The 27855-nt window shown below is 42.3% G+C and overlaps 1 protein-coding gene across 4 annotated transcripts; it reads right to left on the bottom strand.

Moving 5' to 3' along the window:
- Window positions 1–3122: 3122 nt before the first annotated feature.
- LOC116945522 (ras-related protein Ral-A) lies at window positions 3123–25714 on the bottom strand. Of its 4 annotated transcripts, none has more exons than XM_076071169.1 (6): window positions 25568–25714; window positions 19134–19253; window positions 17472–17680; window positions 11962–12136; window positions 10036–10161; window positions 3123–4700 (listed from the first exon to the last, which is right to left on the bottom strand). In XM_076071169.1, exons 2-5 carry the CDS (start codon window positions 19245–19247, stop codon window positions 10039–10041), a joined length of 621 nt encoding a protein of 206 aa, XP_075927284.1. In that variant the 5' UTR covers window positions 19248–19253; window positions 25568–25714; the 3' UTR covers window positions 3123–4700; window positions 10036–10038. The 4 variants fall into 4 exon arrangements, with proteins under 4 accessions (XP_075927284.1, XP_075927286.1, XP_075927281.1 ...); XM_076071171.1 differs by lacking the exon at window positions 3123–4700 and adding an exon at window positions 7386–8271; XM_076071166.1 differs by lacking the exon at window positions 3123–4700 and having other exon boundaries at window positions 7386–10161.
- Window positions 25715–27855: the final 2141 nt, after the last annotated feature.

A 27855-nucleotide genomic window follows, 5' to 3' on the forward strand; every position in this document is an offset into this window, starting at 1 on the left:
TCCAGGTCCTCCGGTTTATCTCTCCACATTTATAATTATGCGTTTAGATTATGTGCCTGCTTTAAATGTCCAAATGATCAGCCATTTCCCTGAGCTATCATTTGTGGCTATGTCACTTCTGAAAAAGAAACTAATAGCTCAGTGGGCTTTTACCTGATAAAATAAGAATTAAATGGTTTTATTTGAGCGGTTTGCTTACCTTTCCTAAACAATGCACTCCTGTCCTGCTTTTGTACTGTTGTTGTAACGTTCTGACCCGACCCGACTGGATATCTGTGGAAAAAAAATCTTTATAGCTCATCGGATTCTTCCAGTGTGATGATTCTGATTCTAAATAAAGATTCTGATTGTGAAGTAACGAACATGATTCTATGAAGGCTTATCGCAACAAGTGGGAGACGATTGCCACCTGCTGGTCGTCCATTGACTCTGCCTCACTTTAACTGAACCTTCCAAATTATTGTTAAAGAGGCATGCAGATAAGTGCCTCGCAGCCACCAAATCAGACTGCTGTGGAAAACTTTGAACTAATTCGATGCAAAATAATGACGACTCCTAAAGTGCCATAACATAAGTATAAATATTCTTGGTTCTTTCGGTAAAGTCACGTAGAAGGGAAACAATAAAATAATAAAAATATAAAACAATCAGGTGTGGTTTTCACACCTGATGTGGTTTTCACACCTGATGATGATTGCTCGTGTTGCAGTCGAAACGTCGTGAGAATTTAATTGTTTTATATTTTTATTATTTTATTTTCCCTTCTACGCGACTTTACCGAAAGAACCAAGAATATGAATCCCTGCAGTCACGAAAGCTTTAAATAAAAAAATATATAAGTATCAATGACAAGTTTATTCAATTATTGAGATGTTCAACAATTAAACTGTGTAGTGAGTCCAACTGAGTCGCAGACGATGTCTTGGGAGCAACACTATTTATTACATCAACTCAACACACAACATAACGTAGCCTACACTTGGGTGTTGAACGCCCATCTAACCGCGCTACGGCAGAACTAGACACGGTCCCACTATCCCGGTCCGGACCACGAGCCTGGTCCCGGACCGCGTGGCTAGAGGCTTCTCCAACCCGACGTGGATCTTCATCACCAACAACCCGAAGAACCCCTCACCCCTCACATGGCCCCCGTTATATCGGCCTGGGCTGGGGCTGGCTCCGCCCCTCGCCCCGCCCATCTTCTAGATGTCTCTCGAGCTCTTTCCCGAAGTCTCTCGAGAGCTCCTCTATACCACGTGACCGCCCAGCGGCCCCCGTCCGCCGCTGGCCCCCCTCCAATATCATCCGGTCACATGTCGGCAGGTCAACCAGCGTATCATGCCCCAACGTGGCCCTGGCTGGCTGACACTTTCTCGCTCCCTCACCGGGAGCCCGCACCGCACACCGTACGTGGTGCCTCTGCGCTAACCAGCGCTCACCCAAGCCCCACTAGGGCTGGTACTATGCGCAGTAACCGGCTGGACATAATGACAACTTATTATCCCCCATAGCCTCGCAAGCCCGGCACCACACAGTGACTTTCAGTCTACGACATCTGTATGTTTTGCAAATATATGCAACCACATCTCAAGATGCTTCGAGCAACAGTGATATATGCATCCTAGTGAACAGAGGCATATTTGTGTATTTCAAATAGTACATGCACCAGTAATGGGCAGAGGAAGATCTTGGAATCATAACTTGAGCAGGAATAGGGAGTCGACGGCATGTGGGGAAAGAGATTCAGATAATGGGGTGCAGATAATGAAGAGTAACCTGCCAATGAGATAAGATTAACTGAGGGCTTTATTAGGTGTTGGTTGCTGGAGCAGGGAGTGCATGGAGACGTGAAATGAGAAGGAAGAGGTAGACTGGGGTGTCCATGGAAGGATCAACTTTCGAATTCAAATTGACGTATTTAAAGAATGTTTCACATTGCAATTGAATGGGCCCATTCGTGTTTGTGGTCTGTTGCCGATAAGATCAGGCAGCCCTGCAGTAATGTTTTAACATGCCGAAATATTGAGACTAAAAGTTTAAACCAATCTAGATTGTTCCTGTTTAAACACATTTTTCTGGAAAAGTTTTGAAGGTGCACATGCTAATGGATCTGAATGTTTATTTGGATGCAGAAATGTGGAATGTTGGGTGCTTATATATTTAAATGTATTTGTGATTACTTGTGAATGCTGAGAAACTGCAAGACAATTAATATCACTTGTTAAGTTGTTCCATTGCACATAATAAATGATAAAACAATATAAAAGCATGCGTTTCGTTAGTGGAGAAAATGGACCAATGTGAAATTATAAAATTCGATAACAGGTGTTCCTTCCAATAGTCATTTAATTTATTTTCATTTCAATAAGTATTGTCGTTTATGTTCAAAGAAACACAACACATTTCAAATTCGAATAAAAACTTTTATTGAAGTAAAACTATAATTTAAATAAAAACATTGCACTGTTCACTTAGTGGTCAAGCAGTATTTCTAAAAACAAATTAAAAAAAAACATGGCATTAGTTATGCTGAGATGGATATTACCGATATTGTACTTTCCCGTACTGAAGCAATACTTTTCAAATAAAAGTGAATAAAGTTACCACTCGGAATTATTTCGACCATTTTATTGATGAACACGATTTCACTTGAAAAACGTGGTTACTGTGGGCAGTCGGCAGAACAAATTGATACATCTACCATGGACATATAAAACGTGATTATGTAAAGACAGTACGGAGCGATAGAGGGACAGTATAGTTACCCGGGACCATGGTTAATAAATGACGTGCCGATGATGATTGATGGGACAAGCGTTGACAGGATCACGTGAGGGGGAGCACGGGATCCAATGGTGGGGAAGTGTAACAAGGGCAGAGATGGACAGAGCCAGGTGGGGCGGGGAGAATTCGAGAATAGGGGCGTGGCCAGATCGGGCGAGGTATAAGAGCCGGCGCGAACCGGACCTCGGGGCTGTTGGTGTGGGGAATCGCCGTCGTCATCGTCGCCTTGGAACGGGTCGTCTCCATCGTCTTCGAGATGTCTTGAAACTCGAAGCTACGTTGTCTCAGATTAGAGTCGTCTAACTACCCACGTGTATATAGTCACTCGTGGTTACTCGTTGATTTGTCAGTGGACTTTATTCATAATAAAGCTTCGAATCAAGTTTTATTCATAATAAATATACAGAAAGATAAGACTGTGTCTGAGAGCTACATTTCAATTGTATTTAGTACGTTGGCTTTTGCAGCCACTCATAATTCATGCGTGGTTCTGTCAGGCGTTTAGCATCACTTCTCTCAAGCTTTCGCCATGCACTACTGATGGCATCTTCAACTTCGGCATCATCTGTCATTTCTCTGCGCGTGTTGAAGAAACACCCCTAGCACCTGGAGGAAAACGTCGGACGTGCCGAATAACAAGCGGCACAACCCGAGAAAATCGGAAAGCTACACAACACAACCGCAAAAAACATACACAGTAGCATGCTTCTACCAAACTCTGTTTAACACTAATATGGATTCTCATAATAAATTAACCTTTTCCACTATGAATATCAATGCAGTAAAGCAAAGACATTTAATTTGAACATGAAATGATCCTGCAGAACCCAGCCTGACATCCACTATCATTAAATTGCAAAAAAAGCACAAAGAAACCCAGTGTTACATAGACACACGTTACCTTTGAATTGGGTTTGCGAATTACATTACATGTCAATGCACTGTCAATCAGTGAGTACAAGTAGTAAATGTTATATCTGGCGAGCAACATTTACTAAGCATTAGAAAACACACTATACACATACCAACGGTATATCTGTCGAGAAATGCGATGTGGCGTTGTAAGCCAAGCCTGGAAGGCATTTACATTTGCAAACCCATAATTACAAGCTCACAGTGTTAACGCTGTACTCATTTCGTAACTGCATCAATAGACAGTACTTGCAAGCAGGCATTTAGCCACAGTAAAGACTTTGCAGTTCTGTATCTGAGCAAAAACAGCCAAAGCATATACTTTGCAGGGGTAATACGCACCTACACCATTTAAACTGCTGTTTTGTGATACAGCCATGGCATATTTAAAAATGTGTAAATATGTGAATACATATTATCCTGCGTGTTCCTGATTTACTGGGCAACCCAAAACTACCAATACTCCAGGATATCAGATCTGCGCCGCCAACCTCGCTGAAGTTCCTCGAATCTTTTTGGACTCATGCGGAGAGAAGGGCACTAGCGATCGGTGGCGTGAAAGCTGGATGACCTGCAACCTTCCAAACAAATATCATCAAAGATCTGACGCAGGAGTTATTACCTGGCTTCAGCCTGTATATAAGACAATGGGATGCACTTAATCGTGTTCGAATGTGCGGTTACTTCCTTCGCATATAGAACATAAAATCGTCCTATTGTGAATGTGAAGTGCAATCTGTTCATCAAATAGCCGACCACTGCTCAGGATACTCTTGCACAAGCAAAACGAATGCTACCAACTCATGATGCCATGCAATGGACTACCAAACTTAACAGTTATGGCATTTTGTGAGCTGTTCTTCAAATACATTATAAATGACAGACCGTGTAAAATCTTGCCAACAGATTTAATTTCATCTGGAGAGAAAACCACAGCCTTAGAAATTCCACCAGCGTCGTCCAATGAAAAATCGTGATCAAGGGCACATTCATTCTCTTGCACACTGTGGAGAGAAAAAAGGAACGCGACTTCACTGACAATACCTGATGGGGGAGCACGCATGCCAATGCAACAAGTTGCTGGCAAGTTTATCAAGGGACAAAAAAACATTCACACTTGGAAGTGTATTCTAAACAAATTCTCAGTTCACCAAAAAAAGTAAGCAATACAGTTTAGAACCGCTTTAATATAATACAGGGTGCTTAAAAAAATATGAACACTAATATGGGTCTATCGCCTTTAATGGAAAACTAACGAATATTACAATGTAACATGACAACAAAGTCTCCACTTGTTCGCCATCGTTGTCAACACGATGCCTGGAATCTTCCCCAGGCGGTCTCCAGAACCCGGAGGCAGCAGCACATGCCACGTGGTGTTGGTGCAAATTCTCAGAACTGCTAATGGTTTTGAAGCACCCTGTAGTTGTGAACAATTGTTTGTAAGGAAAAGAAAGCAAGTGTGGGTCAGCCTTTGCAGTAACAAAACTAGCTCAATAACATCATTTATCTTTATGTCCTCCACACCCTGAGGTTTGGTGCGTAATGAGCTACAAGCAACAATATTTGGGTGAGGCTTATTTCCAACGAGACCAGAATTGGGTGGTGCATTCTTTTTTTTAAAACAAGTTAGATCTGATTAAGTCAGTTCCGAACGACACGTAACCAATCAGAATCATTGCCCCCGTGTTAAGGAAGCTATACTACAATACCATTTAATTATGCTGATGTATTTTCCACCGAGACACAGCCTGTTGGTGATTACACTAACCTATAAAGCAACGTGAAAATATGTCAATATTTAATCAACCTATTTTGCAGCTTTACTTACCGATTTATCTGATTAACCATAGAACTGCCTTTTGTCTTCAGTTTTGACATTCCCTGCACCTCCGATTAGCATGGTTGGCTACGTACTGAGCAAAAGCAGCTCAACATACATAACTGTTCTCAAATGTTTTTATGATGTGCCTCGAAAAGCTACGTTTTGCTGCAGGCAATCAAGACCATAATCCACATTTCATGTGGCAGCATGCTACTGTCGTGTAAAAAAATAACTATACGTTATTTATAACAGAAAACAAATGTGACTTATAAGTCATCTAAATACAATTGTATGTCATTAAACGTTGACTATAAGTTCCTAAAATGCAACTTTTAAATTATTTTTGTAAGACACAATTGGCAATGTTGGTGAATACCTAACATAACTATTCATCTAGCGCCTTGAGAACGATTGTTTAAGGGCGCTTTATACATTTCAATTATTATTAATCGTGTTGAGTATGGTTGTGTGTTTACGAACCACTATTCTTGAATATTTTGATGGGAACCAGTATTTCCAACCTCACTCTCTAATGTTCGGACATGTGGTGAGGCAAGGTATGGTTTCAAGAAAGGATGGTGTGGCGATGTGGCACGCCTGTAGATTGTCTGTGCATTTAATCAGTGATGGTACTGGGAAAAAAGGTAAAAAAAAAACTGGACATTTGACCAGGCCTCAATTGCAGTATGGGCTGTGTGCACTTGGGAGTTCAAAATTAGCTACAACCAAGATGCACATTGAGCTGTACAATGCCTTGTTTCTTGTAATGGGGCATTGCAATGCAATTTCAGTATTTAAGTCTAAATAAAGCACATGCTAGGGAAGGTTGCTCATCTGGCACACGTGAGATGACACATGCACATCGTCATGTACATGACACACGTTTAGGCCGACAACATGGCAAGTAGATGGCAGTACAGTAAGCATGTTTATGCTCTTTCTGCGTAGATTTGTTTTGGGTAGATTTTTTCATTTAGCTTAAACAGACGCTTCGTAGTTATAGCATCATAAAGATGTTTTACAGTGAACACTCCACACATGGAATGTGTATTTACAGCAGCCTGCCATGGAGGGATAGCATTCATTTACTACATCCAGACATGTACGTGGGCAGCAGGTCTATGGGGTTGGATGACGACAGTACATGTGTCCTTCGAATGCCGTGTGACATGCGTTCGTGAAAAGCAGTGCTTAAGTGGAATCGTGCTGTATGAAGCCTATTTTCTAATAGACATGCATGTTATAAGGGGGGGGGGGCTACCTAATAAAAAAAATTGGGTACAATTTCATTCTATTAGCCCTGGATTTACAAAATACGTATACATGTTAAACTTATCATCACAAAAAAAACTAATAAACTGAGAGTTTAATGACAATTTTTTTAGTCAAGATTAAAAAGATTACTGCTTACAAAAATATTACTTAATGAGGTGTAACTGCAGGACTTCCGTGCACGCTTTCGTCGGCTGCTTACAGTTAGCACGCATGACGCACACGATGGGCAAATCTAGCGTGGCGACACCCAACCCATGACACTGGACGCTGCCACGGCACGGGTGACGCCATCAGAAATGTTTTTACTTCTAATTTTTTTTAATTGACATTTTTTTTCTCTTGATAGCGTAAACGTGAACTGCGTAGCATAAGTGTGAAGTATGTCCCCAAAAGATGAATCCCTCAACTGCGAATTGCCCCAATGTTTATAGCGCATTACGCGGGGGACGCCTGATTTTGGCCTTATCCAGCAAACCTCATGAAAGTGCGGCACGGTGGCGAATCCTGGGATCTTGAAGAAGTGTCGTGTTTAAAAACAAGCCTCTGGGTGCAACATCTATTGAACAAAACAATTACCAATGATGTCAAGTTACTTTGAGGATTGATTTATTTGTTAAAGGCAACTTCATGCAGTTTGCAAGGACTCAGTTTTGTACATTATACATTTCTGGCTAACAAGCTGTATAGTTTCTTAAGAATAAGAAACTATACAGCTGAAATTCAGGGTTATTATTAAATTATTTAATAACAAAATAGTAATGAATACGATAAACTACAAATCAATGACTAATTGTGGCAACTGAATTACAACTCTGAGCTATCTAAGCGTGTGAAAACATTTTAACGTGTAATACAAATGTTGGAATAACGAAGGGCAGGCCTTTTTTAAAGGAAACATTTCAACTTCTAGATAAATTTATTTCCATTTGTTGTACATGTCCAACAGAGGAGACCATCCCAAAGTGGAACATAATTATTGTATTATTGAACCAAACTTCACAAAACTGAAAATAATACATGTGATTGCCAATCGACGACAAGACTCGAGCATATCAGAAGCAAGCTTGAACCTATATTCGTATTCATCACTCAGCATAAGAAGGCCCAGTGTATAATCAGTGAAAGTGCGTGGAGGGTGTACGATTATTGTGAACATAAATGTTAGTTGAAGCGTTGTCCGAGTGGCCCAGCAGCTGATGACCATTTCTGAGCACTGCGCCAACACTGCTGTTAATTCTGTTTGAATCCTGATATAAAACAAGGTAATCGAGTATACCAAACTGGGAGTCTTAGCCTGGTTATAAACAACTACGTGAAACACGTCATGTATATTTTTTTTCCTCCACAGCATTGTCAGGTTATCGGAATGTGTGCTTTTTTGCCTCCCGCCTCAGGTCCAATTGTGTGATAATGTTAAAACTGCTGAAGAAATCCCAAAATATAAAAGATTGAGTTGGAGTCCATAGCATAGATATCTGCAAAGACAAATGCAAACTGCATGTGCAAAGCAGGCCATAAGACTAACAAAAACACGTGTAAAAAATGTATAGAACACATTGTGTAGAAGGTCGTTTTTATCCATTGTTATATATTACCATTTTTTAAGTTCCCTTTATGGATTTAATACAAAAACATACAAATCTAATTTCTCAAGAGCCTTCAAGACTTAGGGAGACCCTTCTTGATAAATACAGATTTTCAAAGTATCTTCTTTTTACTCATCTTGACCATCTCCATAATGAAGACTCGCAGAGAAAATAGCTTGCAAAAAAAAGTCAGCAAAATGGATAAACAAATAGGGTAACAATCCAACAGAGGGGTTATACAATGAAGATGCAGAGCACCTTCAATAGAGGCATCTGTATATAATTCTTCAGTTTGATCCTCCAATTCAGGCATATGAAATGTAGTATGTTTGTTACGATCTTATCTATATCAATTGCAAAATTGCCAATCGCCCATATGAATCCAGTCCCCAAAACGAATTGTGTTTTAGGTCATAGAGTGAATATGTAATTTGGTATTAAATTTGACACTTTTCAAAGTTGGCTTGAATTTCTTTCTGCTGGAGGAGGAAAATGGTGAGGAATGGGGATGCATGTTCTAAAAATGTTTTATGTTATATTTTTTGTTACACATTTTATTTCTTACACAAGTGTGCTATGGTTTGCACATTGACATACATGTCCGTATTTGTGCCCATTGAAAACTTCACTTTCACCTATATTAAAAGCACTAAAACAAAAGCTAAATAACAGAAAAATAACAAGAAAAAAATAAATTCAAGTCACCTCTAAAAAGGTGGCCTGGTTTTACAGGCAGGCAAGCAAGCAGATCATACAGGTAGGAGACCCACATAAATGAGAAAATGATGCTAAAACAATACCTAAGTGAGCCAAGTGGATGAAAAGCCCACATGAGTCAGGCAATCAGTCTTGATTCCCAAGAGAGTGAGGTGGTCGGGTCAAAGACTCCAGGCGAGATGGTCAATACAGTAGGTGGACAAGCCCTGAGTGAGTGAGCAGGTGAAAAAATGAGCCAATGTGATGAGTTGCAAGCTGTGGCCCATGCGGTGTGATGAGACCTTGATGTGCACCTCACAGTGTTAATTCTGTGCAATTTGGCACTTTTGGGTGCAAATCACTTTGAGCTAAAAATGGAGGTTAAAGTTACCTACACATGTTTACATTCGTGCAAGGAGTAGTGATTAAGGAAACAGAAGTATACTTCCACCCCAAAAAAATTACATTTAAGATGAAGACATGTTGAAAGTTACTTCGAAGGTATTTTAAAAAAAGAGGTACATCAATTCTTGACAACATGAGTGTTTCATGTAATGACTGTGGCAGAAGCGAGTGTATGTGTGCAATGGGTGGAGCAGTGGTGTAGTAGATTGCGCACTGCGCTCAGAACCCAGCAACCCGAGTTCAATTCCCAATCATGGCTAAACAGTGGCAAGTGATATCTGAAAAGCTCTTGGGTCTCTCCCCAAGGTCGACTCAGCCTTAAATGAGTACCTGGTGCACCGTGTCAACATGGGCAATGGAGAGACAAAGATGGCTGGCCTTGAGCGATGTCCACGCCACCCCTTTGCGTGCTGTACCGACTGTGATAGGTGCTCACTAAAAGCACTTGCCACAAACAGTGTAAGCGGGCCACAAGGTGACCCTCTGTGTTTGTCTTTTTCACGAGGTGAGACATGGCCACATCTAGGGGATGCCAGTGCAGGCAAAAAGCACCTCTCACAGCAGCGTGCATCGCTCCTGGATTCTCTTGGCAAGGCTCTTCTTTTTCTTTTTCTTCCCATTGTCCTTGTTGTCTTCCATCTTCCTTGTCCGGATTTCACGCATCAGATCAAAAAACACCTGAAGTGAAGATAAACAGGCATAAAACATTTGAGCGAGGTGCTGTGATCTTGAAACGAGCGATGCCGTCTCACCTAAAACTGTACAATCCAGTATAAACGGGCTTGGTCAGTGAACACGGTAGTTATTAATGGTAAGCTAGCTAATCGTGTAAGAACCTCGTAAAGACCAGATAATTGAGTAAGAACTTCGTAAAGATGCATATGTAGAATGCATGATTCCTCTCAATGAACAGGCATTGAATTGTGCATGTGAGAATAGATCGTTTACAATTCGGGAAAATCATTTGCTCCAGTTCCATATTTGCTCATGGAGTAAGTAAAACTCTACAAACAAGACAAAAATAAGAAACAATACAAATGAGATAGTGAAAATGAGCCGAAAACATGTATGTGGACTTGTGTCCCTAAATAATACAATTCATCTCGTGCTGTAGGATTAATTATACCTGCGTTGTAAGCTGCACAGATGATTGGGCATTCTTTCATGCTAAGACACAGCAAAGCACACTGAACTACCATAGAGTGGTACACTGCAGCAATAGTACACTTATCTCTATCCATTTTAATAAATTGGGAGTGAATCTCAAAATAGATAACTTTAGCAATTGCAATGCCTGGGAATTGGTTTATGACATTAGACATAAAATTGGATAAATTGGGCAACACCTTGGGAAAGGAAATTCCTTTTAATTATTGTTTCCCCATTGAAATCAATAAACAAAGATGCAAAACTGAATTGTATATTAATGGACGAGTCAGGCAATATATGCAACTTTTTTTTAAAGTAATACATAGTATCAGGACAATATCAATAAATATCACATTCAAATATGATGATCTGGTACCAGGGTTGCCTGTATTACCTAACGCTACAGACAGAGATACACAACCTTCTGATTGAAAACTGGATGTCATGCCACAAGCAAATAATTATGCCTGTGTGCCTAAGCTTAACTACAATACATCAATGCTATACGAGAATGCAATCGACTGGTGACCTTACACATTGAGGAATGTTTGAATACGTATGTTGAACTTCTTTCGCACCATACGTATCCAACCGTGCTAATCGGAGGTACGTGTAGTGACACAGCGCCGACTGCTGCCCGGCAGCGGCAACTGCGGTGGACAGTTAGCGCACGCGCCTTCGAGCATATACACGGGTGTGGCGGCAGGGCGGAGGAACTGGGGCAAGGGTCAAGGAAGACCTCATCGGGAGGCCCCTGGAACCCCCTAGTGGGTTCGAGAAGGAAGGCGCGGCCAGGGCGGAGGCAGGCCGCGCCGAGTAGGATAAAAGCAGCGGAGAGCGAGAGCTCCGGGCTGCCGGTTCTGGGAGTGGACTCGTCTCGTCGTCACTGTCGTCTTCGCCGCCTTCATCGCTGCCGGCTTCGCCCGATAATTGCGCGACCGGACAGTAGCTGGCTGTCTCGGTCGACGCCGTAGGTGCAACGCGGTCAGGGTTGTGTCTAGGCCGGGCGGAACAGCAACGTGGCCGAGAGAGAAGAGGCCAGAGTTGGTGTTACGGAAATAAAGAGAGAGGGAGAAGGGGCCTGATTGTGCGCTATATACACACACGCACACCGAGGAGGACACTACATATGCATGAGAATGTGTAGTTAACACCATCAAAAGTAAAAACAAAAAAATCCTTTGATGCCTCCTAGCATCGCAAATTTAAGTAAACGGATTAATATTTATTCGTCAGTAACCAATTTCTTTCTGTTACAGCCGATAATTTCTATCCAGAGACAGCTTTCTTGCTAATCTCACCAAGTCGTAACCCAAGTGCCCAAGTCACCTTGTCGACGTTAGCGCGAGTTTTGGCGGACGTCTCCACGTAGCCAACGCCCCACTGGTCTGCACGTGCCCGCGCCTCCTCTATGGACACCTGCCGCCGCTCCTCCAGGTCTGACTTGTTCCCCACGAGCAGGAAGGGGATGCTGTCATCTTCCTTCACACGCAGGATCTGTTCGCTGCGCCCGCAAGCATGTAAAATCGGGCATTTGGGCTCTATACGAAGGTTCATCCTTGGCACAGTGTTGACATGATAGGTGGTACATGTACAAGTTTAGAACACATTCCTGCGGAGGGAGCTGGTAGGAACGTTGGGTTGCTCGGTCAATGGCCAGGGTCAACGGCAGTGTGGTGTATTCCGCAAATATGCCCGACTGTGAGGGCGGGCACAAGCCGGCGTGAGTAGGTTAAACGTTGAGTTTTATAAGGGCACCACGGGGTGACCAGCCCCTCCCCACCCAGCCCCACCCCTCCCACCCAACTCCATCCTCCCCACCCAGCCCCTCCCCACCCTCCCCACTCAGCCCCTCCCCATGCAGCCCCCACCCAGCCCCTCCCCAGCCCCTCCCCACCCTCCCCACCCAGCCCCTCCCCACCCTCCCCACCCAGCCCCTCCCCACCCTCCCCACCCTCCCCACCCAGCCCTCCTTCCCCACCCAGCCCCTCCCTCCCCACCCAGCCCATTTTTGGATGCACGACGGACGGACACAATAATCCCCTGTGGGCTGGTTTAACCAGGAGGTTCCTACCAGTAATAATGCAGTTATTTATATATCGATAGAAAGCCTCACTGTGTTCTAGTACTCTCTCTTCGGACAGTCTTGCACTGGGATGTCTGGGAAATTACTTTTTTAGGAGTGGGTTTTGAGATGAACACTAAGGTCATTTCTCCAAACTGGCCCCACCATATGAATGTGGAATATCCTCCACTGGCTCAGGACCACCACTGAAAATGAGCATCATCCTATGATCATTGGAGCAGGGAGACAATGGTAGCTATTTAGTACATAATTAAAAACACTTCCCGTACTCCAATTCCAAAGTGAATGCTGTCTTGTGGATTTGCCTGATAGTGTGTTCAAAAAGGAGTTAAACTTTGGAAATTACAACAGCGGCTGTTTTTGAGGTTTTTAACTGGTCTTGGGAATCCCTTTTCAACAACCCCTGTGTGTGTTTGTATGGTCACTTCAAGTTACCCAAATCACAACAGACCATGTGCAGCATTTGCATTGAATAACCTAATCAGCAAAATAAATGCACCTTGTCAAAGAGCCTAAGAAGCAGTAGGAGACATTTCAATCCATGCTGCCTGGCTGCCTTGTTTTATTTACTAAATCGTGTGCCAACCTGCATATCGAGTACAATGTTCAGCTCACACCTACATATTTTTGGCACCCAAACAGCTTTGCAGGGGCTGAAATAAATAACTGTGTGCTTCACATGTATCCATTTGTAGTTTGAGACTTCCATATCACCAACACCATCTGCGGATTACCTACTCCAACAAAAATGTGCCCACGCCTATGGATTTCAACACACTGGCTCATGTTAATACCATAGGTGGTGCTATAGATGAGATATTTAGCCATTACTAAAATATCACTGTAGTAAGGTGTGGTGGAGCATGTAATTCAGCAACTCTGAAGCAGGGTTGGTATACTGTGCTAAAATCATGTGCACGAGAGTTTAATCTGCTGGAGCAACGGGGTGACTGTAAGATCCAGTACAGCAAGTAGGCTGCTGATCAATATGTGGACTTAGAGTTTCATCCTCATATTTGGGGGATTTTTTTTTCCAGACACTCCAGTCAACTTATGTAATAAGCCTCACAAATAAATTGGCCAAATATTGCAAGAAAAAAACTTCGTAAACGTCTTGAAATTTTCATTTCCTGGATAAAAATATATATTTTATTATGAAATAAATAATTTCCCACAACTTTGGTACACTTGATATGAGCTTTTTAATCTAGAGAAAATTAAATTGACACAGTCGGACTCTTTGAGCTTCAGGGAATAACAATGAACTCTAAGAATCCTATAGGTACCTTAGCTTGGCTCATGGTAAACTTTTGCATGGTTTGGCGTGTATATTTTCAGCGACTGCACCAATTACACCCCGATTCTAGCGTGACATTTGAGCATGTACATGTGCTTGGCATTACACTTTGACATTCCATGCATAGCCTGATCTTTGGCAGCTTCGTGTATAGGGGTCTGGGTAAGGAACATGCCTTGACCTGTCTCCATGAGGCCATATAGGCAACATGGCTCCACTTGTTTCCTGTTCAAACATCAGGTCAGAATCATGGCCAAATTGGTCCAATCCTGCGCATAATGCATTGACATTGCATTTCAATAGCAACAAGGAAGCATATCATCAGAAAGAATCACCGTTCTGGCTGGCAGGAATTTGCAATACTTAGCTAAAATAAGCAGTCGTTTGCTAAGCTAAATACACAATAAAATCACAGCAAAATCTCTCTCTTGCACACATCTTCCATGGTAGAATCCCTGTAAGAATCCCATTAAAATGTAGATTTGCACATGGGAATAACCCAATTAAGAGTCGGGATTCCTACAGGCACCATCCAGGGTGTAATGGTGGTAATCGAATATGATTCCTGCAGGAATTTCCCAGCCCTAGTACAGACAAGGCAGTTGTAGGCAGTGTCAACATTGCCCTCCTTCACCATAAACAATCAATGACTGTCAAGCAACAGTTACAAGGGACAATTCTTGGCTTGAAAGCCTCAGTGTAGATCTCAGTGAAAAATGAATAGCATCGGTACCAGTCGAGTTTGCTCCCTCCCCTATTATACGAAGACAAGCGTGACATTCGGTTGCATGGACATAATGAAAGTGTGATTGTTGTCTCAACGAATTGCCATGCCTACCATGCCCTTACACAACATCTATGTGAAATAGTATCACCGTATCTTGGTGTTGCTCGGGAAACTGTTTGTGTGGCAATCATGCACAAGGGTTGACAGCACGTACAATCTAATCGCAGTAACAGCTTACAGTGAGGACAATGTGTATACGTGTTATATAAAACACAGTACAGTATTGACCATGTTCACTCCTGATGCTGAAGGAAATACAGATCCATATGTTGTCTGCAATTAAAGTTTAAAATAGGAAATATATATCATTAGTCAATGAAAGTGGGCATTCACCCACTTTAATTGGCATCTGCATCAAACTCCTTATGAGGTAAATTATTTGTTTCACTGATGAAGGGGATCATATATTTATACAGTATGTTGAACTTCTTCCACAACGTACATAGCCAACTGTGTTAATCGGAGGTGTGATTGTTTTGTACATTACTTAAAACCAATTCCGAACTTGAGGCTAAACCTGATCCATGAGTGAAATTAATAAAGTTCTGGAGTGTCATTTTGGAGGCCAAAATTCTAGAACTCAAGTGTTCAGATTCTTTGGGTCTTTTGGTAAAGTCACGTAGATAGGTTCAAATGAATGAAAATAAACCAAAAACTACGACGTTTCGATCACAACACAAGCTATGTGACTTTACCGACTTTACTGAAAGCTGTAAATCAAAATTGTACTTAAAGACCCAAAGAATATTAATTCCTGCAGTCACGTACTGCTTTACAGTGAGGGAAAAAAAGTGTTTGATCCCCTGCTGATTTTGTACGTTTGCCCACTGACAAAGATATGATCAGTCTATCATTTTAATGGTAGGTTTATGTGAACAGTGAGAAACAGAACAAAAACAACAAAATCCAGAAAAATGCATGACAAAAATGTTATAAATTGATTTGCATTTTAATGAGAGAAATAAGTATTTGACCCCTCTGCAAAACATGACTTAGTACTTGGTGGCAAAACCCTTGTTGGCAATCACAGAGGTCAGACGTTTCTTGTAGTTGGCCACCAGGTTTGCACACACCTCAGGAGGGATTTTGTCCCAGTCCTCTTTGCAGATCTTCTCCAAGTCATTAAGGTTTTGAGGCTGACGTTTGGCAACTCGAACCTTCAGCTCCCTCCACAGATTTTCTATGGGATTAAGGTCTGGAGACTGGCTAGGCCACTCCAGGACCTTAATGTGCTTCTTCTTGAGCCACTCCTTTGTTGCCTTGGCCGTTTGTTTTGGGTCATTGTCATGCTGGAATACCCATCCACGACCCATTTTCAATGCCCTGGCTGAGGGAAGGAGGTTCTCACCCAAGATTTGACGGTACATGGCCCCTTCCATCGTCCCTTTGATGCGGTGAAGTTGTCCTGTCCCCTTAGCAGAAAAACACCCCCAAAGCATAATGTTTCCACCTCCATGTTTGACGGTGGGGATGGTGTTCTTGGGATCAGAGGCAGCATTCCTCCTCCTCCAAATACGGCGAGTTAAGTTGATGCCAAAGAGCTCCATTTTGGTCTCATCTGACCACAACACTTTCACCCAGTTGTCCTCTGAATCATTCAGATGTTCATTGGCAAACTTCAGACGGGCATGTATATGTGCTTTCTTGAGCAGGGGGACCTTGCGGGCGCTGCAGAATTTCAGTCCTTCACGGCAGAGTGTGTTACCAATTGTTTCTTGGTGACTATGGTCCCAGATGCCTTGAGATCATTGACAAGATCCTCCCGTGTAGTTCTAGGCTGATTCCTCACCGTTCTCATGATCATTGCAACTCCACGAGGTGAGATCTTGCATGGAGCCCCAGGCCGAGGGAGAGTGACAGTTATTTTGTGTTTCTTCCATTTGCGAATAATCGCACCAACTGTTGTCACCTTCTCACCAAGCTGCTTGGCAATGGTCTTGTAGCCCATTCCAGCCTTGTGTAGGTCTACACTCTTGTCCCTGACATCCTTGGAGAGTTCTTTGGTCTTGGCCATGGTGGAGAGTTTGGAATCTGATTGATTGCTTCTGTGGACAGGTGCCTTTTATACAGGTAACAAGCTGCGATTAGGAGCACACCCTTTAAGAGTGTGCTCCTAATCTCAGCTCGTTACCTGTATAAAAGACACCTGGGAGCCAGGAATCTTTCTGATTGAGAGGGGGTCAAATACTTATTTCCCTCATTAAAATGCAAATCAATTTATAACATTTCTGACATGCGTTTTTCTGGATTTTTTTGTTGTTATTCTGTCTCTCACTGTTTAAATGAACCTATAATAAAAATTACAGACATCATTTCTTTGTCAGTGGGCAAACGTACAAAATCAGCAGGGGATCAAATACTTTTTTCCTTCACTGTAAGTCAAGATTTAGTGTTCAGATTTTCTAGGTTTAGGCAGACTCACCCATGTGTGATACAAATGTAGCTTTATAGCCCTTCTAGAACATCAATAAAAACAATTCTAAGACACAGACATCATCTTAATATATATTACGTCATGACTCGATTAAATGGGAAATAAAGTATACTCTTTGAACAGGCAAGTACATTTTGCTTGAAAATTTGCTTGTATAAAGAACACCCAATGCTCAGTCATTAAAAACGGAAGAGAGGTGTGGGGTTGGGTAGGGGTTTTAATTTGGGCTACCCACCGGAGATCAGTGGTGCCAGCGAACGACTCGTGCTCACAGATGGAGAAGGCGCAGAGGAAGCCCTCGCCGCTGCGGAAGTAGTTGTCTCGGATCGCGGCGTAGTCCTCCTGCCCAGCCGTGTCCAGGATGTCGATCTGCACCTCCTCGCCATCCAGCACCACCTTCTTGCGGTAGCTGTCGGCCTTGGTGGGTTCGTAATCCTCCACAAACTGCACACCTCGCGCGCGTGAGTGCATACGTGACGGCAAGTCCGGGTTCCAGCACAGCATGAAGCAAGATAATGCATTGCTCTTCTCCTTTTTCCTCTGCCTTTCGATGTCCATTCTTGCCCATGCTGTCGTAAGTTTCTTCGCTCCTTTCACTGTACTATGAACCCCCTTCGTCCCGAAAAAAAATAAAACATTCTCCTCGGGTAAAAAAACAAATCTGTAAGTCACTCCCCTTTCACTGATCACAACCGCCTCCCTTATAAATAACTCCCAGCATACATTCCCCATCCTTATAGAGTATCTTGTGACAAATGCCCAAATGTATATACTTTACAAATCCGAATGAGTAATATAAGTGATAAAGGTATAATCAAATAAGTGTACATGCTTCATGAGCATTTAGTTATCATCTTTTTCCGCCACAATACAGGTTTTTCGGGTTAGATCGCGTAAATATATACATGTGTCTTCAAACCCCTCCACCACCCGATACATTCAAGGACCAGTTTCTGTTAGGACAACCACTTCTGACACTCCTCCAAGCAGTGAAGTCATAAAACAAGTGGTGCTGCATTTACAAACCCCAATGGGCTAAGTCAACCCTAACAATGTGGTGAATTCACAGTCATGCTCTTGTGAGGTGTGTTCAGCTGACTAAGCTACCCTACATCATGAAGTGATAAGACTCATAAGTTATGAAATATTTCACCACTAGCAATTAAGTATGTGCCCCATGAATGGTGCGAGGATTTGGGTTACAAGCATTCCATATTTACTTGTGCATACAATTAGATTGTATTTTATTTGTTCAAGTGGGTAAGAAACATTCAGTTACAGCAGCATATAAATCATGATATTGCAAACAGAGAAGCAAACACATTCAAATCAAGCACTATTTAAGTAGTACTGTACTACAATGTTTATTGTAATATATATTTTCTTCTTCATGGTTCTTTCGGTAAAGTCACGTAGAATGAGAAAACAATAAAACAAAAAAAGGCAATAAAATTCTCACGACGTTTCGGCCACAACACAAGTAGCCTTCTTCAGGTGAAGGAACAGAACTGTCAGGACGACAGCGCTGTCATCCCGAAACGTCGCGAGAATTTCATTGTCTTATTGTTTTATCCTCATTCTACGTGACTTTACCGAAAGAACCAAGAAGATGAATCCTTGCAGTCACGAAAGCTTTAAATCGAAACATATTTTCATTATTTAGCCAAGCAAGAGCCTGGATAAAATGAATACATTTTACTCAAAAGTTAAGCAGCATTTAAAATTGTATCTGAATATATTCATATATTATGACTTGAAATCTGCAACTTTCAGATTGTATTGGACACATTGCCAGTGCCACCCAACCAGAAGCCCATAACATTACAAAGGGTCATCATATTATTTCAATCGGCACTAGAGTCATACATGAATAGAAGAGAGTAAATGGGGGCATCACCTCGTCGTACATGAATTGCAGCGTGAGTGCAGACTTGCCCACGCCACCGCTTCCTACCATGATCACCTTGTGCAGTGCCAGCGAGTTCTGGCCTTTGCTCTTGTTGGCTGCCATGTTGACCTGCACCACCGATCACATTTAAAATGCACGCATGCCAGTGTGATGCATTTACAAACTGAAACAAATTAAACATACAAGTGTCTCCATGCTAAACTTCACCAGGGGATCGTGAAACAGTGGTGTAAATCCCACATCCGCACGGTGGGGTCGAATATATCCATAAGACAAGCACTGTTGACTTCCCACCAGTGGTGCAGCCTCACAAGAAGATCCTTATTATGATTGTTACAATTGTTTACCCAGGAAATCCTGAGTCTCAAGGCTGTTGCAGTAGGATTCTGCCAAGTTTTGTTGCTGAGGAGGCAATGTTGCTATGTCTAATCCCAATTGAGTAGTTTGTAGGTCGTTTTTCAGCATTGGGATATTTCGTCAATATCGGATACATTGTATGCAAGGAAAGCGGAGAACGCAGATGAAACCCATACAGAACAGAAAAGTGAGAACATACAAACTTCACACAGAAAGCCACAAGTGTTACCAATGTGGCACACCCTGGTACACGTGTTATTGACCCCGGGGTCAATAATTATAATAATTATAATTTTTCAGTCCGCCCACTCGTGATCCCGACAGCAACGCGCCGCCCGCCCAGACTCGCGCCAACAAGCGCCAGCAAGCGGCGATCAACACGATGGGCGCCACCCCACCGGCCAAACGCAAGCCTGGGGGGCGTTCTCCGCAGTCGCGCACGGCGACAACGCCCTCCGGTCAGCCGTCGATCCTCAGCTTCTTTGCCAAGGCGAGCCCCGCCCCCCAGGCAGTGAATTTAACGTGTTTATGTAATTTTTCAACTTTTTACGAAACTTAGTGCCCCGAGTAGCTCTCGACGAGGCCAATCGATTGACACTAGTTTTGTTGTCGGTAAGGCAAGAATCGTGTCGCTACGCGGTTTTTCCCACCCCAGGGCAGTGATGGGACCCCGGGGTCCCGCCAATTGCTTCAAATGATGGGCTGAGTTGACCCTAACTGAGATATAAACTCACATACTCACTGTTATGAGGCCAGTGTTTATAAATGACCGATCCAGCCCAGCTGTTAAAATAATGATAATCATCAAGATAGGACATCGAAAAGTAATATTATCAGCACAAGTAAATACGATTGTGCTCAGTCAGGAGTAAGGAGTTAGAATGCAATAATTTCATTTCAAAACACTCAGGTTATTCAAGTATATTGCACGTCAAATACAGTATTTAATTTCTGTAAGAAAAGCCTGCTAATTGAAATAAGGCAATGATTGACATTTCACCGAAAACACACCAAGTAATGTAGGTTGTTTTTGAGAATTATCTTATGAACATGTTTCGTCAGTATTTTAGTTTCCATCCACATGCAAAATACACAAAAACTGCCAATATATTAAAATTTAGGACCCTCCTTGAAAATTAGTTGTAATGGGTAACAATTTTCACAATAAATAAAGGACTATGTTTTAAACTATTTTTTTATACTCTTTGGTTCTATTCGGTAAAGTCACGTAGGTAAAAATAAAATAACAAAAAATCACGACGTTTCGGCCACAACACAAGTGGCCTTCATCAGGTGAAGGACTGGACTGTCCAGAGGACAGCGTTGGAGTGAAGACAGCAAGCCCAGGTCGCGTCCTTTAAGCTTGTTGTCGCGGCATCTTTTGAGGAAGGTCAGCATCTCGATGAGCTTTGACTTCTTGTCCCGTTGTCTGTTGAAAGCTCTAACAGATAGGTGAAAGCCCTCCCCGTAGAGGTTATCAATTCTAGATTTGAAGCTTTCGTGACTGCAAGGATCCATACTCTTGCCGCGACAACAAGCTTAAAGGACGCGACCTGGGCTTGCTGTCTTCACTCCAACGCTGTCCTCTGGACAGTCCAGTCCCTTCACCTGATGAAGGCCACTTGTGTTGTGGCCGAAACGTCGTGATTTTTTGTTATTTTATTTTTACCTACGTGACTTTACCGAATAGAACCAAAGAGTATGGATCCTTGCAGTCACGAAAGCTTCAAATCTATAAAAAAAAATTATCATATACATGAATAGTAGATTATTTTTTACAAATACAGGAATAAACATAAGTTTTAAAAGTGTCAAATATGTTAATATCTTAAAACTAATATTATTTTCATTTCTGAAAATAACACTCTGCATGTGCATGTTCAAGTCTATATTCATGCTTACGATTTTAATAACTTAGAGCTTGTGCACAGAATAATTGTGCAAGGGATGTTTGCACATCTAGCCTCTTTACAATTCACATCCATGAAAGCTGAAGAATATCACAAACATCCTGTCATTAAGCAACTATCTGTTGCATGAACCAGTGTTGTATTTTGCAACATACTAGGCAGTGTTTGCTCACATTGACATCTGTGGGAAAGACAATTTATTGATACACCCTGATGTATGCGCCGTCATTTTGGGTCTGGTGCTTTGAGTAACAGAATGATATTTTGAACCGGTCTGACAATGCCTTGGTTCACCATTGGTTATGCCATCTACTCTTCGCTGCTGTGCAATGTAAAAAATGTGGCCCATCAAATAAGAACCTGAATCATTTCTAAATTTATCACACACGGCTTACGTAACACACCACTCACTGCCACTGGCCAATAATCAACACATGCTTGTGTAAAAAGAAAATATCTTAAATATTCTTAAACCAGGTGAGCATCAATTTACACTCATTACTTGAGCAACTTGATTCATAGAGTAACATGAGCTATTGTGTGCAATTAAGTTATGAATAATTTCAAATACAGAATTATGGGACCATGCCAATGGCACACAATAACCTATTCTTCCGAATGATGATAATATTTAATGTGCCAAGGTCCCAAAAAAAGATAACGCATGAAAGTGATGTTGTGCAGTAAATGAACTGTATCGGCCTTTTTTTTACGACAGGAAAATAATGTTACAGTACTTAGTATATGAGATGAGAAATTGCCACGCCATTATTTAAGGCTCAGTGAACCTCGAGAACTGACCAAATTTATGTAACTCCTGCAAAATAAACACCGCATTTTGGTATTTTACTTGTTTTTTTTACTTATGCGGGTTGAGTATCCAGGATGAGAACAACATACTGGTCTAAATATTTTCCATGTTTGCTTCCCAAGAGGCGGAAAAAGGTTCGGCTACGATTTTGGCGCTGTTTACATTCTCATAAACATGGTAAATGTTTCTTTTGCACGGTTTTTTTTACAGTGACAAAGTAATTTTTTTAAGTGGTTAGTAGCATACTGCAGTTTTTACTCCCATGTCCTTCCTTGAAAAAGAACTACAGTGCCAAAATGGTTCTACTTACTATGAAGGAACAATTTCTTAAAACGCTGTAACCATTTGACCATCAGACAAGACTTGTGTCCTGCTTCAGGAAAATGGAAAAAATATAGCAACAGTGAAGTGAAAATACTTATAGTACAAGCTTTGCGGCAATGGGATCATCCAATTTCCATCATGACATGGAAGCCACCCCCAGAACCACACAAGGTTCTGCAGAAAAATGCAGTCTCAAAGTTGTTTTCTAAGGATTTCATTCACCTCACAATTATATTCCGTAAGTGGTAAAAAGGCTGCACACCTGTGACACTGCTTTGGAGGTGGGGTTAGTGATCATGCAAACAGCACCATGTGTGTGAGATACTCAACCACCTGGGCTACATTATGGTCAGTGGATGACGGTACACAAAGTTTAGGTCTCAGGGATGTTTCCCAGTTAAATAAAGGCTACTTTATTGGTAGATCATTTTTTCAATTTCAATGACATCATTATTTGCATTCAAATGCATACACTGTACTACACATGCACAGTACGAAACTGCAGTGTTCATAAAAATTGACATGAAATACAGTGGTGTAAACAGAAACAATTATGGGCCATTGTGTCTTAAGATTCATACGGAATTACAATTCTCAGGTTTAACGTAGAGCCCATTGATGAACATGTTTAATACATAACCCCCACAATCTCACGACACTCTCGCCATTTTTTATTCAAAGATCACAGACTGAGGCAGAACACCCAAAGGCTATAAGGAACCCTTTAAATCAGGGCATGAGTCTCCAAAGCTCTAAACCCCCAAAACAATAAAACCAATACACCAGGGGGGGGGGGGGCATAAAACTTGGACAGAGACGTAAAAACCCAAGGCCCAAGATCCAGACTCAAATGTCTCAAGAAGCTAAATGCCCAAAAACATCACAGACATTTCAGCAAAAAAGTGCAATGCACCTCCGATGAGCACATTTGGCTACGCCCGGATGCGAAAGAAGTTCAAGATACAGTACATACAATACAGTACGCGACTGAGCAATCAATATTGTTGAGTAGTGAGAATTAATTAGATTATAGTGCACTGTCGTACTGTGTGTACAGTATGGAGTCGGTACAGAGATTTACACTGATATTATACGACTCGGTGTGTGGAGCTCATTACAATGCTGGTATCGCAGTACAAGCGAGCACAGATACTTATAGAGGAGCGATAGCCATTGCACATTACATACCAATAAGCACGGCATTCATAATGTACGAGTTAAGGGTACGGTCACGGACAGTAAAACCAAGTCTGCACAGTGTAGCCTGATAACACGGTACCAGGATACCCTTTATAAACTGTGCTCCGAATAGCCAAGCAATCATCACAAGGCAGGCATTCCAGTACAATCACTGAGCAACCAGTTCAGTCGTCCCAGTCGATGCAGCACGCCATAACAACGTGCAGTCAATGCAGTCCACGGACGTGTTATACAGTACGTACTGTAGTGTGGTGCTACTCACGTGGGCAGCGAGGCCTCTACCACGCTTCCCTCAGCAGAAGCAGCACGAATAGCAGCAGCAGTACTTAATACTCACAATACAAATAGCAGCAGTACTTAATACTCACAATACCAATAGCAGCAGTACTTAATATTCACAATACAAATAGCAGCAGTACTTAATACCCACAATACAAATAGCAGCAGTAGCAGTACTTAATACTCACAATACAAATAGCATCAGTACTTGCTCCTAACAGTACGAATAGCAGCAGTACTTAATACTCACAATACAAATAGCAGCAGTACTTGCTCCTAACAGTACGAATAGCAGCAGCAGTACTTAATACTCACAATACAAATAGCAGCAGTACCTAATACCCACAATACAAATAGCAGCAGTAGCAGTACTTAATACTCACAATACGAATAGCATCAGTACTTGCTCCAAACAGTACGAATAGCAGCAGTACTTAATACTCACAATACAAATAGCAGCAGTACTTGCTCCTAACAGTACGAATAGCAGCAGTACTTAATACTCACAATACCAATAGCAGCAGTACTTGCTCCTAACAGTACGAATAGCAGCAGTAGCAGTACTTAATACTCACAATACAAATAGCATCAGCACTTGCTCCTAACCGTACGAATAGCAGCAGTACTTAATACTCACAATACGAATAGCAGCAGCAGTACTTACGGCTAACAGTACTAATAGAAGCAGCAGTACTTACGGCTAACAGTACTAATAGCAGCAGTACTTACGGCTAACAGTACGAATAGAATCAGCAGTACTTACGGCTAACAGTACGAATAGCAGCAGCAGTACTTACGGCTTACAATACTAATAGAGGCAGCAGTACTTACAGCTAACAATACTAATAGAAGCAGCAGTACTTACGACTAACAGTACTAATAGAAGCAGCAGTACTTACGACTAACAGTACTAATATAAGTAGCAGTACTTACGACTAACAGTACGAATAGAAGCAGCAGTACTTACGACTAACAGTACTAATAGAGGCAGCAGTACTTACGACTAACAGTACTAATAGAGGCAGCAGTACTTACGACTAACAGTACTAATAGAGGCAGCAGTACTTACGACTAACAGTACTAATAGAGGCAGCAGTACTTACGACTAACAGTACTAATAGAGGCAGCAGTACTTACGACTAACAGTACTAATAGAAGCAGCAGTACTTACGACTAACAGTACTAATAGAGGCAGCAGTACTTACGACTAACAGTACTAATAGAAGTAGCAGTACTTACGACTAACAGTACTAATAGAGGCAGCAGTACTTACGACTAACAGTACTAATAGAAGTAGCAGTACTTACGGCTAACAGTACCAACAGAAGCAGCAGTACTTACGGCTTACAATACTAATAGAGGCAGCAGTACTTACGGCTAACAGTACTAATATAAGCAGCAGTACTTACGACTAACAGTACTAATAGAAGTAGCAGTACTTACGACTAACAGTACTAATAGAAGCAGCAGTACTTACGACTAACAGTACGAATATAAGCAGCAGTACTTACGACAGTACTAATAGAAGCAGCAGTACTTACGGCTTACAGTACGAGCAGGCGCAGCGGGTACGAAAAGCCCGCGAAGTGCGAGAGCGACGGGCGGCGGCCTCTTGGTACGGGCATCAACGACAAGGGGCGGGGCCTGTGGAAGCGAGGGGGAGGGGCGATTGGGGGGCGGTGAGTGTGAGGGGGCGGAGCCTGAGTGTGAGGGGTGAATGTGGGGGGCGGTGAGTGTGAGGGGGCGGAGCCTGAGTGTGAGGGGTGAATGTGGGGGGCGGTGCCTGTGAGTGTGAGGAGGGAGGCGAGGGGGCGGAGCCTGTGGGTGTGATGTGGGAGGGGAGGGCAGAGCCTCTGGGTGTGAGGGAGAGGAGCGAAATGGCGGGGCGGGGCCTGTATGTACGGAATGGGGGGGGGCGCGAATGTGGGGGAGGGGCTGACCCTGTGGGCGTGAGGGGCGAATGTGGGGAGCGGAGCCTGTGGGTGTGAGGGGGAGGGGCGAATGTCGCGGGGGGCGGAGCCAGTGTGTGCGAGGGTGAATGGGGAGGGGCGTGGACCGATTGGATGGGAGGTCTGCTGGGGGGAGGGGTTTGCGTGCTGTGTGAATATCTCGACTTTAAGCTTTCGTGACTGCAGGAATTCATATACTTTGGGTCTTTCGACAAAGCCACGTAGATAGATCAAATATTGAAATATAGGAATAGGTTTTACCCTTTTAACTGGCACAAAAACTGACACCTTTATTCAAGGCATCATGTTTGCAATGACCACAACACAAGCAGTCAATTTGATCTCTCTACGTGGCTTTACCGAAAGACCCAAATAAAATGCTGTGTGAATGGTGATGGGACAGTTTGTGGACAGAGTGGAAGAGTTTCCCACACGTGGGCACCGGGCGGTGTTCGTCCACTCGGTGCGTGTGGGGCACAGTCCCAAACAAGCAGCTGGAGATGATTAAAAAAAATCGCGTAAAAAATACATCTCTATCAAATTTTTGTTGTGTTTAAAATAAATTAAAACATAATGATTATTTCAACGTCAATTGCCTAATTAAGATACCATTTTACTGGTAGGAACGAAGTTGTAAACTGAGTGTACCAGCCTGCAATAGATTAATGTGTCCGTCCGTCCGTCCCCTTTCAATACTTTAACGAAGTGAAATCTCGTGCTGTTGGGTGTAAAATCAGCAATAGACAGCGCAGAGACTTGACAAAATTCCAATGTTCCTACCAGCCCACCCTGCAGGGACCTGTTAAGTTCGTATTAGAAACCGCTGCTGCAAGACAATCTGATTTGTGCCTCGTTGAGGTCTCGGGGCGACTGTGAAGGGCATCCGAGTGAGAGAAGTCCCCCTTCGTTCATTGTGATTAGCAGCTTCTAGCATTGTAGCCCATTCAGGGCGGTCATAAGTAATATTTAAACATACTTTTTTTTTAAACACGCTTTAATTAAATGTACCGTACTCGTAATGGCAAAAACTCCACGACTCCAGGAGGTGGCCGTGGTGATTTACAGCCAACGTGAGTTGAGCGTGAACAATTAGACCCAAGCCGAAACATAACATAAAAAACAATGTTCAAAATATTTTTTAATATATATAGAATATAGTATTGTCATCAGTATGACATAAGTATACCAAGTTTCCAGTCGATAGCACATTGGGAAGTGGGTAAAAATTGAGTTACAAGATTTGAGGATACAACAACAACAGACAGAGTGGGTTAATCAAAAGTGTGTAAATAAAAAAAAGGAGCCCATAGCTGTAATGATGTCACAACGCGAGGTTGAACTGTGCGAATGTAGCAGGTCACGGCCAACATGCTCTCGGCTTTTGGCAGTGTCAAAGGGGCCGTCCATAAATGACGTCACGCACCTAGGGGGTGGAGGGGGCGGGTTTGAGAAATGTGACGTCACATCAAAATGCGCTACTTTAAATACATATTAATTAAATATAATTGTTATAACAACACTATTTTTTAATATTAATTTTCATTATTCACGATTTGATTATTTAAATTTACTAAGGTCACCTTTTATTTATTCCATGAAGGAGCATTTTGCTTCTCCATGAGAAGCATACATTTTGTAAAAGAAAAATTTGAATGATTGTTATTAAACATTTTTATTTTAATGACTCTACCAGGGCTTTTCATTCTGTGTAATGAATATGTGATTGTTATAATTGTACTCTCCAATTTGCTTCGTTCTACTACAAAGTTTCACAGAGGCGTTGTTTCTCTGTGTGCCGATGTGTGTCTCTCTGTCTCTGTTTTGTCTCTCTCTGCCTATGTGTCTGTCTGTGTGTCTCCGTGTCTGTGTTTTGTCTCTCA

The sequence above is a fragment of the Petromyzon marinus genome, chromosome 2, assembly GCF_048934315.1.
Source record: "Petromyzon marinus isolate PM22_M1 ecotype Great Lakes invasive population chromosome 2, UKy_Petmar_22M1.pri1.0, whole genome shotgun sequence".
Lineage (NCBI taxonomy): Eukaryota > Metazoa > Chordata > Hyperoartia > Petromyzontiformes > Petromyzontidae > Petromyzon > Petromyzon marinus.

Coding starts and splice junctions, on each gene's coding strand:
- LOC116945522 (XM_076071169.1), bottom strand. CDS start 19,247: ATGGCAGCCAACAAGAGCAAAGGCCAGAACTCGCTGGCACTGCACAAG. Junction 17,681..19,133: donor TGCAATTCATGTACGACGAG/GTGATGCCCCCA, acceptor CGAGGTGTGCAG/TTTGTGGAGGATTACGAACC. Junction 12,137..17,471: donor GCTGGCACCACTGATCTCCG/GTGGGTAGCCCA, acceptor TTGCGGGCGCAG/CGAACAGATCCTGCGTGTGA.